The 13,804-nt window shown below is 47.4% G+C and overlaps 1 protein-coding gene across 7 annotated transcripts in view; it reads left to right on the top strand.

Moving 5' to 3' along the window:
• MYO9A (myosin IXA) overlaps positions 1 to 13,804 on the top strand; it is a 168,803-nt gene that overhangs the window by 49,952 nt on the left and 105,047 nt on the right. For all 7 annotated transcript variants that reach the window (XM_027657759.1, XM_027657762.1, XM_027657760.1 and 4 more), the window contains one exon: positions 11,053 to 11,147. In XM_027657759.1, the coding sequence (XP_027513560.1) occupies positions 11,053 to 11,147 (95 nt within the window). The remainder of the gene's footprint in view (positions 1 to 11,052; positions 11,148 to 13,804) is intronic.

Below are 13,804 nucleotides of genomic sequence, written 5' to 3'. Positions count from 1 at the left end.
TTTTTTGGCCGTAAGCAGCAGAAAGTGGCTGAGGTCTGAGAGGAAGGAGAGCAGGGCAGGAGCCAAGGCGGGGCTCGGGTTTCAGTGGTATGTTTTGGTTGCTGCTAACGTGTTTTTGTTTTTCTTCATTACACATATTTCTCCTGGGAAAAGCAGGAAAAACTCTGTGTGTCAAATATACATCAGGGCTCTGAGCCTCTGCTAAGAGGTTCCAGATGGGGAGGCGTTACGGGAGGGACACTTTCTCCTGCCTTTCGGTTTGTGGCATTAATTTTGGTGACAAACTGCAGGAAAACTTGGATCAAGACCAGAGCAAGCAGTGAATGCTTCTTTCTTTTTTTTTTTTTTTTTTTTTATGAGCATTTTTTGGGCTATCCAAGAATGCAATAGGAAGTTGAAACTTCTTTTCCAAACATTTATGGCCCCACGTCGAATCATTATATTCAAAAAAAGAAGGAAAAAACCCTACAGTTTTGAAGGGACCTTGAGAGGCCTCCTCCAGGGGCTGGAGAGTGGCCAAGCCCAGATCCCTCTCCCTGGATTAGAGGGTGATGGTTGGTGAGAAGGGGGTGGAAGCTGGTGAAGGTGCCTGTCGAGGGAGTCTCTTGCCAACGGGCAACGTTTCGCTTCTATCTGGGCAGGGCCTCCTGGTTCAGCTGAGGTGATACTGAGTTGGAGATGCTTCTCTTCCACAAGAGCTCCCCAGGCTTTGATGGGGGCTCAGTTGGTCAGAGTGTGGTGCTGATAACACCCGGGTTGAGGGTTTGATCCCTGTATGGGCCATTCACTATGAGCCAGACTCGATGATCCTTGTGGATCCCTTCCAGCTCAGAATGTTCTGGGATTCTGGGTTGCTTCCCATCTGCCCTCAGGCTGAGGGTCCACAGCTCCACCCCCTGAAGCAGCAGTGTGACAGCAAGAGCTGTAGCTCAAGTGATACCAACCTGTCATCACCAGCTCTAAAACTGGGGAGTCACAGCTCCAGCAGGAGCCTCCGAGTGCCACGAGAGCTGTCAGGGAGCAACAGCGGCGCTAAGAGCTTGTTCTCCTGCAGGGATGGTTTTGTGTAAGGAAGTTATGTCTTCAACAGTAGTACTGGTTAGTGTGTTGTGTCATTTGGAACATCAGTGTTCCCAAGGCAACCTGCTCCTGGCCAAAAAGCCCCCAGTCCGTGTTCCTCTGGGGAACATGTGAAGCCCTGGTTGAGGAGTGACTCTGTACAGCTTCCATGCTGGATGAGCTAAAATCAGAGGGAGATGCTCTGAAGGCAGGAATTTACCCTCGTGTTCTGCAGAGCACTGAAACATGTGGATGTTTGTCTGGTTTTGGAAATGGAAGAGTTGTGTTTTCTGAAACCAGGGGTTTCAGGGCAGGTGAGACACGAGTGGTCAACAGCTTTGGAGACTGTGAGGAGAAAAAAAAGACAAACATGGTGCTGCAGATGTTGTCATCTCTCAAAGAATGTATTATCATGGAATTCCAGACTGCTTTGGTTGGAAGAGACCTTAGAGCTCATTCAAGTTCCACCCTCTGCCATGGGCAGGGACACCTTCCACTAGACCAGTTTGCTCCAAGCCCCATCCAACCTGGCCCCTTCCAAGGATGGGGCAGCCACAACTTCTCTGGACAACCTGGGCCAGGACCTCCCCACCCTCACAGGGAAGAATTCCTTCCCAATATCCCATCTAACCCTGCCCTCCAACAGTGGGAAGCCATTTCCCCTCAGCCTGTCCCTCTAGGCCCTTCTCCCAAGTCCCTCTCCAGCTCTCTTGGAGCCCCTTTAGGCACTGGAAGGGGCTGTAAGGTCTCCCTGGAGCCTTCTCTTCTCCAGCTGAGCACCCCCAGCTCTCCCAGCTCTCCCACCCTGCTCTCCAGAGTGGAGAGGCTCCAGCCCTCAGAACATCGGGGTCATTTCAAGCAATTGCAGCGAAGTTTTAGTGACTCTCTGTGCTGAATCCAGCTCTGCATAAGGACATTATGGAAGGTGAGGAACTACTTGCTGTAGTAATACACAGTCTAACATGATGTAGGTTATAACCTGTTTGACCATCTCTTGAAATGTATCTATTAAAGGGTTTTGATCTGTCAGTGCTTTGTTCCTGGTGCAGTGCTTGTTCATGGTACTTGTATTGCCTATTGGGGGAGTGGAAATTCTCCTGCTTAAACCACGACTTGTTTCCAAGCCATTTGATTGCTCTGGGATTGTATCTCTGTCGTACAAAAAAATCCCTTGAAGCACCAGCTAAGGAGATTTTGCTCCATCCTGTGACCTGTTGACCACTTGCTGTCTGTGCCTGATGGAGCGAAGTTTGTTCTTTTGCTGCAGAGTGTAACTGTTGGGAGGTGGAGTGGTCACTGCAGTAACTCTGAGCTTCCCACCTTCATCCTGGGATACTCCTCTAAATCCCAAGCTCAAGCCAGGATGAAGATTTTTTCCACCCAACCGCTGTGTGCGAGTTCGCTGGAAAACACGAGCGTTTGGCTGCTCTTCCCAGGGCCATCCACCCCGTGCACAAAAACATTAACGATGAGCAGAGGAGCAGGAATGTCAGCCAGACCCGACGGATTTGGCAGCCCCTGCCTCCAGGATCCATCCGTGCCGGTGTTGGATCATGACCATCTGCCAGCTCAGCCGGGCTTTTCTTCCCATCACGGCACTTACGTAGGAAAACTGTCCCTGTTCGGGAAGAGGACTTAGGTCGGAGGCCTTGGTGTGGTTTTGGGGTTTTATTTTCTTGAATTGTGGTTTCGTGGCAATTCCTTTTTTTTTTTTTTTCCCCAAAGCAACACTTAAAAGGAAGAAGCTGCAATGGTTTGATCCTGTGCTTAAATATGGGAAAAGGGGGAATATTCTGCCAACATTGAAGCGTTTGCCAGGAATGCAGACACCAAATCCTGGTTCTTACATAGTTGATAGAGCAGAGCTTTAAATCTCCCAAACAGGGGGGTGTTGAAGTGACGTTTATAAAACTTTATCTCAGGTATCTCACCCCGGAATGTTGCTCTGGAGATTTCCATTACACTGGCACTTCTTGTAGTCAACTAAACTGGCCCCTAAACTTTCTCCAAGTGCTGCTCTCCCATGAAAAGTCCTTCTCTTCCATATTTGTATTGGGAGTGGGAACTCTACATGCACAAAGACAAACAGTCAGAACTGAGCCTTAATTTGAAGCCTAATTGCTGCAAAAAATTGTTAGTTAATTGTGTCATGCACTGAGCTCTGTGTGAGAGGTGACAGGACCTGAGGGAGCAACTGGAGCTGTGTCGGGGCGTTTGGGGTGGATATCAGGAAAAGGTTCTTCTCCCAGAGGGTGGTTGGGCACTGAACAGGCTCCCCAGGGCAGTGGTCATGGCCCCAAGGCTGCCAGAGCTCAAGAAGTGTTTGGACAACACTCTCAGGCACAGGGTGGGATTGTTGGGGTGTCTGTGCAGGGCCAGGAGCTGGACTTGAGCCCTATGGATCCCTTCCAGCTCAGGATATTCCATGATTCTGTGATGGTGACTTGATTCTGCAGAGGGTGGATATGCTGCCCTTGGATAGTCTGTTTTCATCCCAGGTAGGGTCAGTGCAAGTGTTTTCCAGTGACAGGACAGTTTCAGTTGGCATAAACTGTCTGCAAGGAGAAAAAAAAAGTTAAAAGCGCTGTTTCCTCGTGTGCATCATGGGAGTCGTGTTTTATCCATCAGTTTAATTACAAGAGGGTTTGGCTGTTCATGGTTAGAACTCACTTGGCTGTTGTTCAGTGACTGTAACTACGGAATGAGGGATTTGCTGTGCTTTTATTGGGAGAATCCCACCAAGTTCAGTTCTGTGTAGCGGTGGCTGCGCCGTCATTGACTGAGAGTGTCAGTGGTGGGGTGGAGAGTGTTTTAACCTTCCTAAATGGAACAAATGAGAGGTTGGATTGGAGCAGGGAGGCCCCTTAAATGTGGTTTTGGCTCTTCAGAGAATCTTTGGAAGCCTGTCCATATGGATCTGTTCTCCATGTGCTCCACATGGGGAGGGGGTGAGGAGAGGTCTCATCAGCACTTCCCAGGTGCCTTTATCCTCTGGCCTTTCCCCATCTGAAGTGTTGGTAGGTCATGTAGAAAGGTTCTTTAGTGGAGAATGGAGAGCAGGGAGAGGACAGAGGTGTGTCTTTTGTTGCTGCACCAGCTTAAGAAATGGCATTACTGATTTTTGAGAAGCTCATAAGCCAAATTTCGGGGAGGCAGCACAGAAAGCAAACAGCACCAAAGGGATGTTCTGACTGGTGTAGGGTTGGATTCTCTTCTAGGCAGTGTGTGGAGATGTGAGTCCCATATCCCTGCTCTGTCTGCACCAGAATAGTGAGGAGATTCCTAAAAACATGAAAACTGAAGGATAATTGAGGGGGGCAGGGTCCTCCAGAGGACATTGGTCCATCTGTGCTCAAAGCAGGTCAGGTGGGCTCAGGGTCTTGTCCCAGAACAGGAACTGTTTCTTGGCTCAGTAGGGAGTTGGGATTCCCCCCATGGATCAAATCCACAGTTTGAAGAGCTGCCTGTGCAGGGCTTCTGGAGGTTTGAGGGCTTCTAAGTTCTGCTGAGGCTTGTGTTGCAAGGCAGGAACCTATAGGTCTATTATTGTTTTGTTATTATCACCATCATCTCATTTCTTGTGGAACAGCAGCAGCTGGAACTTTGCAAATTCTTTGAAAAATACTGAGTTCATTTATTTCCCACAACCTTCCAAGTGCTGTAGTTGTTGCCAACCAGGAGATTCCATGGGGGTTATCAACTAAATTAGGGGGTTGCACTGAGGAGGAATACCTTAAAATGTGGATATAAACCCTGATATGTGTGAGGGACATGGAGATTTTTAGATCTCTATGTGCACTTGTAGGTTTTTTTCAAACTCCTGCCTGCCCCTCACAGACTTCTCATGGCCACAGCCAAGTGTTCTCTACAATGTTGGTGACATTATTAATTTTTAAACAACAACAACAACAACAGAAGTATTTTGTCATTATAGACCTCGAGTTGTAGCTGGTTTGTCATCCTTTGTGGTTCAAGGGTCCAGAGGAGGCCATGGAGCTGCTCTGAGGGCTGGAGCCCCTCTGCTCTGGAGCCAGGCTGGGAGAGCTGGGGGTGTTCACCTGGAGAAGAGAAGGCTCCAGGGCCCCTTCCAGTGCCTGAAGGGGCTCCAGGAGAGCTGGAGAGGGACTTGGGACAAGGGCCTGGAGGCACAGGCCAAGGGGCAATGGCTTCCCACTGTTGGAGGGCAGGGTTAGTTGGGATACTGGGAAGGAATTGTTGTGTATGAGGGTGGTGAGGCCCTGGCACAGGTTGCCCAGAGAAGCTGTGGCTGCCTTCGGATCCCTGGAAGTGTTGAAGGCCAGGTTGGATGGGGCTTGGAGCAACCTGGGATAGTGGAAGGTGTCCCTACCCACAGCAAGGGGGGGAACTGAATGAGCTTTAAGGTCCCTTCCAACCCAAACTGTGCTGTGGTTCTGTGATTCTCTGAGATGGAAAATTGCTGTTTACTCTGCAATTGTGCTGCAGTGGGTGGGGGAGAAAATAACCCTGTGACAGAAACGCTGAGAGGGTTTGAAAGGTCAGCGTGTGGCAGTTTCAGGGCTCTGGTCACTTGTCGAGGGGGAGGGCTCTGCTCAGGCGTCGCAGCACAAACACTATAAATACTTTGTGGTTTGTGCTTTTGCCCACAAAAGCAGCGCTGGGTCCCTGGGACAGCGTGGGACACGAAGCCACAGCCGAGAGAGCTCCACACCGAGGTGTCTGCGCTTGGGCTCCTGTTTGATGGCTCTAAATTACATTTTCAGTGCTACTGTTGGGCCGTGCCGAACCACGGCCTGAAGGATTCCCATCAAAGCTCTTTGCCTTTGCAGGAATTCAAGTTGTCACTCATACTTTTCCAATTTGGTGCTTCTTTAGGCATCGTGGTCTCTGCTGGAGAGAGGTGGCTCCTCATGGGAACAGAAAGTTGGGAGATGCATCAAAGTGGTGTCATTTTACCAGAGCAGTTTGGGCTGGGAGGGTTTATCAGGCACTGAGCTGAAGATTTAAAAGCACTTCCCTGGGCAGGAGCAATAATTGCAGGGGATTTACTGAGGCTCTGACTCAAGGAGTCTACGTGCAGTTTGTGTCCTGGCCATAATTCAGTATATTTCTGTTAAAAAGCAATAGAACAGGGCAAGGAGAGTACTGGGAGCTTGGCTGCAGGTGGAATGAAAATGAGGGAAAATGATCTTTATCATTCAGGTGTTTGTGTTTCAGGATGCAGGAAGGAATTTGGGGTTACAGAGAATAACTTGTGAATGCCCCAGACACATAAAAAAAAAAAGACCTTAAAATTCAGAAATTCCAGTATGGTCTTTTTTTAACCTGTGTGTTTTTGTCTTTTGGAATGAAGGTGTCTATGAATTTGCATGTTTTTCAAGAATAATGTTGAGAACATTGGGATAAACAGCCCTCAGATATGGAAAGAAATAACAGGGAACGTTTGAAACCACTGCTGTTTGTGGACACACACACCGGGTTTCTCCAACAGGAGCTGTAGGTGAAGCATGGGATGCACATCTGATGTGCATCATGGAGTCAGGGAATCATTAGGAGAAGACCTTTAAGATCATCATCAACCACCACGTTCACCACTAAGCCATGGCCTCAAGTGCCACATCCACTTGGTTTTGGAACACTTCCAGGGATGGGGACTCCACAGCTTCCCTGGGTAGGCCCTTCCAATGCCTGACCACCCTTTCCATGAAAAAATTCTTCCTAATATCCTAACCCTCCCCTGGCTCAACTTGAGGCCATTTCCTCTCATCCTGTCCCTTGTTCCCTGGGAGCAGAGCCCGACCCCCACCTGGTTCCACCCTCCTGTCAGGGAGTTGCAGAGAGTGAGAAGATCCCTCCTGGGCCTCCTTTTCTCCAGGCTGAGCCCTCCCAGTTCCCTCAGGAGTTCTCCAGCCCCTCTTGTATTTTGATGGTCAGTAGATTTTCCCTGAGCTCTTCCCAACTTGCTCATGCAGTTACAAGTCATTCATACTTCATGAATACATTTGATTCATGAATTCCAAAATTCACAGTGAACCAGGGAATCCGAGTCTTCCAACACTCTCTTGTCTAACATTAACCTATTTCTTATCCCTGGTATTAATGAACATGAGGGAATCTTGCTCCCAGTCCCTTCAGTGCCCCACCATGGAATATAACTATTAATGTAACTATTCCACGATGGCATAGCTGAGATTTAAGGAGCTGACTTACTTTTCTGCTGGGATGTTCATGGTATGGCTTTCTAAAAAATTCCATTTCTATTCCAAGACGGTGGGGAACCATTTAAAACCTCTTGACCATTAATATATTTCTCTTTCTATATAGCAAAGACATGATGATGTATTTATTTGTCCCTCTAAGGGTGAGGGCTGGAGGCTCCTCTGAGTGCTGGAGACCTTAAATGTGCTGGTAGAGGTCTGGATTTCCACTAGTCCTTTCACACTTATTCCACAGGGGAATGCAGCTTTTATTCCATAGGGCCATGGAGTTGGTTTTCTTTAGGAGAATATTGCTGTTATTCTATAAAGAATAACATTGTTTGGATTATGTGTAGAACAGAAGAATAACACCAATTAGAGGTGCAGGAGCAGGTCCCACCCTTATCCTGCCTTCCCTAGAACCACTTTGGGAATGTCAAATGGCATCTCTGGGACTTCTGCTGAAGAATTTACTCATAAATCAAGTGCTCCTGTCCCTGAGGAACCTGGATTCCCACCTGCTCTGCCCCCACCCTGACAGTCAGCCCCACTTTTCATTTGGAAAAGGACCAGGAAAACACACTGGTGGTTTGTATTGCCATGGGGCACTGAAAAAACGGAGTGATGTGTGCTCAGGAGGTTCAATTCAGGAGCAATTTCTTCCTGGAAAGGGCTGTCAGGCTTTGGAAGGGGCTGCTCAGGGAGGTGGTGGAGTCCTGATCCCCAGAGGTGCCCAAGGAATGACTGGACGTGGCACTGAGTGCTCTGGGCTGGGGGACGAGGTGGGGATGGGGCACAGGGTGGGCTGCATGGTCTTGGAGGTCTTTTCCAACCTCAGTGATCCTGGGAATCTGTGATCTTATTGCCATGCAAGAACAAGTCACCGTGGTGTTTTCCTGGATGCAGAGGTTTGGAAAATAACCTTATTTCAGGAAAGCCATTAAAATAATCCTTATTCTGGCTGTGGGCTGCTGTTAATCCAGATTGCATCAATATTCAGTGCAGAATGAAGAGACCAGGAGCCTCCAGGATCCTGGAGATCCAAGGAGAAACTTAGAGCATTTAGCCAGGAAACTGCTAATTCCTTTTTTCCCTGCCATCCATGATAAGCATCTCCTCATGCTGTAGGAATGGAGCTGGTGCACCTCTGCCTTCTCCAAGCTGTTGGATCCCAGCACTGCATCCAGAGGGATGCTGGGCTCCTACAGAGGAACGTATTGAGTTTTGTTTCCCGTGCAATGTTGAGCCCTGGCCAGGAAAAGCTTCGGTCTCCCCAAGAATCCTTGGAATGCTGTCAGGGAGTTGTGTCTGTTGAGCTGCTCAGCAGCTTCGAGTCAATGACTCAGGAAAGGGCAATAGTATGAACAGAAGGGAATTTGTTTGAGACAAGTTTTAACTCATTTAGAACTTTTTGGAGGCTGAACTATTCCGTTCTACCCCCCTGCAGAGGAACGTGGTGTCCTGGTCGGGTCTATGGAGATTAGACATGGATAAACTGAATTAACAGCCCTTTTTTTTATAGCCCAACAGTCCTGCTGAGGAAACCCAGTGAGGAAACCAACCAAAAATGTCTTAAGTTGTCTCAAATCAAACCCCAGGCCTTTCTTCAGCTCCTTGTTGGCCCATTCCCAGCATGCTGGGGCCGAGGAGTCACCCAGAGTCTGAAGGAAAAGTCCTGAAAGGGGGATATTATGGGCCATGATTTCTGTAGGCATTTGGGTTATAAAGCATCATGTGGTCTGGTGTGTTAATCCTGAAAAAAGCTCCTAAAAAAAAGGAGGAATCTTGCTGTTCCCCACTCCCGTATTTCTCCTCCTTGCTACAGAATAAAAAAGACTTATTCCTGGGCAAGGCTCTTCCCAAAGAAATTCTAATAAATAGCCCTTGTTTCTCTCCATGAGCAATTACTTAAGGTACAAACACAGGGAGTCGAACTAGAAAATCCTTTTAATGTTGTTCTTTGCTTAAATTCTTTATTAAATTAGATGAAAATTTCTTAAATGATATAAAATAGTGCTGCCTGCTGTTTAGGCTGTTCAGGTTCATCTTGCTGCTGGCTCGAGTGAGCAATGTTAATTAGGTGAGCAACGTTAATTAAGTGTATAGAAAATTTATCTCCTTGCCTTAAGATGCTGTCTTAGATTAGGGATGATCCTATTGCAGGGAAATGCTCATAATTTAATATCATTTAAAACTAATGTCTAAGTACCAGGTGCTGCTCTTGCATGTTTTCAGTCTCAACATATTCTGCTTATAAGCTTCTTGCTGTGTCCCTGCTTGCTGAATTACCTGGGGGACAGGTAAATCCTTTGGAAATCTGAAATAGGTCCCATCTTCTAATACCAAAATGCCTGTTTTGGGCAGAGGGTGGCTGGATTTTCAGGGAGAATTTTGGGGGCTTCAGTGGGGCTGTGGGTGTCCTTGGTGGGTGGGGAGGGGAGGGACACTGCGAGCGGGGAGGATTTTGGGGGAGGGACAAGGAGGAAAAAAGTGGGGGCAACCTGAAAAGATGTGAATCCTCTGCAGGGCAGCGTTCCTGAGCTGCGGCTCTGGAATCATCTCCAGAGTTCTGGAATCGTCTCTCCGGCAGAATCTGCTCGCTCGGCAGGTTTCGGCCATCCCAGAACTTGTTTTAGGCAACTAAAGCGAATTCATATGCAACAGCTTGAGTTTAAACAAATCCCTGGATTCAAATGGGGGGGGGGGGGAGAATCACCTCGTTATTCCGTCGGTGCTTAAATCATTAAATCCGAGCAGACTGTGGAATGGACCAGCCTGGGAAGAGCCATGGATCCTGCAGGGACCGGAGGTGTCCGGTGCCCTTCCGCCAAGGTCTCGTCTCATTTGGCCTTTATATTCTGCTTTTGGTTGCTGAGTTAAATCTGCAAAGGTCATTTGAAAAGCTTCAGATTATAGATGTAAAGCCCTTTTAATCTTTTCTAATAAATAGCTGAGTAGGGACTAAATCTACTGGGAGCTGGGCTCTGATGTTAAGCCCCGACACGAAATGTTCCATACATGAGCAACACTTGCAAATTATCTTAAAATTATAATTATCTGAAGTAAATTTGGCATAGAAGAAGAGGTGGGTGAGGATGAAAACAGGTTTAATAAATGAAGCATTAATTGGACCTGGTGCCTTGACAGATCCTGTCACTGTGGTCTGGGTGATTATTGAAGTGATTTAGGTACAACTGAAAACAGCAGTTTAAGTTCAGAGATTTCTCCTAAATGGCAAGGAATGACTCTGTGCACTTGGTGCCTCACAGGGTTGGAATAAAACCTTTGCATAATAGACTTAAAAGCATTTAGATTTTGGGAAAGCAAGAGCAGCAAATGGAAACGAGGGTGTCTGAGATGCTGAAATACTCCAAGTTGTGCTGGGGCTGTCTCTGACGTTGTCTGACATCTGAGTGGCCTTCAAAGCATTTTTTCCCCCTAATTCCATATATAATTAAAAAGCAGCTTCCTCCAGCTCATTAAAATGTAGAGTCCTGTTGGAGCAGTGCAGGTTTATATTTATTTACATGAATAAAGCACAGCTTTAATACAGCCTGGAATAACTTTCAATATTAAATCTCTGTTGTGCAGCCCATGCTTGATTTTTAACCAGTGTTTAGCTGCTCTTCATGAATACAAAACAGCAAAGGAATATGGTCCCCAGGAGCTCGTGGGATTATTTTGTGAACCACTCAGCAAACTTCCCCCAACTCCTTTCCATTCATTCTAAAGGATAGGAACATCCCCTGAGTAAGTTGTTAATAAGGCAAGGTGGTGGCTTTCCCAGCATAATGATGGCATCTCCCTCTTTCCACAGGCTTTTGGAAATGCAAAAACAGCCCATAACAACAACTCCAGTCGCTTTGGGAAGTTCATCCAAGTGAATTATCAGGAGACGGGCACCGTGCGAGGGTAAGTGGAATCGGGTGAGGTGCTGGATCTGCTCAAACCCAAACCAGCTCTGATAGGGGTACACGGAAAAGAGGTTCACTTTTTTGGCCAGTGTTTCCCAAAGTGGAGACAGGCAAAGACAAATACCTGGGTTTGAGTATATCCAAATCCACTGCTGTGGAGATGGCGGCGTATCTGAGCTGAGGTGAGAACACACCTGAGCTGGTTCGGAGCCATTGGAGCTCTGCTTAGTCACGGGCTCAAATTTATAATGAAGCTGAAAGGCAAGTTTTCCTCTTCAGACAAGAGTTAAGGCAGGAAAGGGAAATGTTCTAGCTGGGATGGGTTGGGGCTGGAGCACAGACGGGCAGTAGAGGTGGAGCGACCGGCCTGGCTCAAGCTCAGGAGGAGAAAGCCAAGGGGTGGGTTTCATCTCTGGCTGTGTGATGGTGGCACAGGGGTGATGGACCAAACTCTTCTTGTCGCTGCCTAAATCCCCACACGCTTCTGGCTCGAACCTGACATCTCTCTTTAACCCAGCCCTTGACCAGTGAGGGCCTCTTTTATTCTCCCAGGCCATTGCAAGGAGACACTTGTCTCCAGTGTCATTCTCCTCAGGTTATTTCAGCAGCTGACAGGTGAGAGCAGCCCTGGGGAGAAGGATTTGGGGTGGTGCTGGATGGGAAGCTCCACATACCCTGGAAGCTCAGAACCTCCCCATGCCCTGGGCTGATCCCACAGCGTGGGCAGGAGGGGAGGGAGGATTCTGCTCCTCTGCCCCACTCAGGTGAGACCCCACCTGCAGAGCTGCCTCCAGCTCTGGGGTCCAACAGCACAAGGACGTGGAGCTGCTGGAGCAAGTCCAGAGGAGACCACGGAGCTGCTCTGAGGGCTGGAGCCCCTCTGCTCTGGAGACAGGCTGGGGGTGATCTGGGTGTGTTCAGCTGGAGAAGAGAAGGCTCCAGGAGACCTTAAAGCCCCTTCCAGTGCCTAAAGGGGGCTCCAAGAGAGCTGGAGAGGAGCTTGGGACAAGGGTCTGGAGAGACAGGCCAAGGGGGAATGGCTTCCCACTGTTGGAGGGCAGGGTTAGATGGGATTCTGGGAAGGAATTGTTGTTTGTGAGGGTGGTGAGGCCCTGGCCCAGGTTGTCCAGAGAAGCTGTGGCTGCCCCCCCCATAGCAGGGTGTGGAACCCCCTAAACCTGACTTTGGCTTTAGCCCGTTAACACAGGTCATCACCAAGGGCCTGGAGCTGGCTCTAAATGAGCAGGGCTTTGTTAACTCTGCTTTTTGTCCAGGTTAATTAATGCAGTTGGAGAAATGCAGAGTAGAAGCAACATTCCAGGGGCTGTGTAATTCCTGCAGCTGGCTCAGAGATCTCTTGCTGGGACTTTGTTGGTATTTGAGAGAATTGCTGTTCAGTTTTTTTGTTGTTTTCCAGCAGAACAGCAGCACACCGAGAGCTGCCATTAATTTTGCAGTGAGCTCGGGTTCTCCGTGTCCCTTCCTGCTGCTTTTGCATCCTACGTCAAATCTGATGTTCTTTTTTTTTTTTCCCCCTCTTCTTTAATTGTGCTGCACAGTTCTTTTAAAACCTCATTTTTTAATACCTCCTGGAGCACAGGGGAACAGAAATCCAACAAAAACCTTAACTCTGTGTTATCCTGGCTCGATGTGGCAGCGCTGTGGTTGTGGCCTCTATTTATATTTGGCAGAAAGGTGCCTGTAACGTTACATTGATACATTCTAGTTCATAAAATAAGGGAAATTTTCTCTCCTTTTTAAAAAATGGGTTTTCTTGGCCTTTGGTTGCACGGGGTGATGTGACTGTGCTCTACTCTAAGCTTGCAGTACCCTCCCAGTAAAAATAAAACATGTTTAAATAAAAATGTCAGCTCTTCCTGGCATACAAGGCCATGTTTTTTTTCCATAGAAAGAAGATATTTTTAAAAACTTAGCCCAGATTTTAAGCACAACCCAAATCAATTATCACCCTGTGTTCTGCACATCATTTGCTTTGCTGATGGGACTAATTTGCACCCCCAGATCAGAATTTTCCTCTCTTCAGAGGTCAGAAATAGCAGGGAACCGGCGCTTTCACCCACCCTGGGCTGGGGTGTTTGGCATGGTGGGATTTGAGTATGAAATATATATATAAAAATATATATATATATATAAACATACATATAAACAGCTTCAGGTTTCAGTATTGTCACCCAGGAGGTTCTCTGTGCTTATATCAGTGTTTTACACAAAATCATCCCCTTAGAACTCTTTTTTTTTTTCACTCTTAAAGGTCGATTTATGTAGTTGAGAATGGTAAATAAAAAGAAAACATTTGGAGACATTAACTTTTTAAGACACAATTTGTTTTTTCCTTTTTACCATCCTGTCCCAGGAGGGGATGGATGTTGTTCTTGGGACATGGACTCATTACAACCTTTGCACAAAGCAAGGAGCATTTGGCCAAAACAGCAGTAGAGGGGCATCTACAAAAAAATAAATTGAAAAATCCATTAAAAGGAAAATCTAAAATAAAATTTAAAAATTTACAAATCTCCCTCTATTTAAAAACTGGTTTGGACCAGATGACCTCTAGAAGACGTTTCCCACCTAAATTGTTGCATGAGAGTGATTTTTGGGGGGGTTATCATGACTGACAGGGGAAGGGATGAATTG

Source organism: Corapipo altera, unplaced genomic scaffold (assembly GCF_003945725.1).
Source record: "Corapipo altera isolate COAL_440 unplaced genomic scaffold, ASM394572v1 308, whole genome shotgun sequence".
Classification (NCBI taxonomy): Eukaryota; Metazoa; Chordata; class Aves; order Passeriformes; family Pipridae; genus Corapipo; species Corapipo altera.
This window is presented reverse-complemented; position numbering and strand designations above follow the sequence as displayed.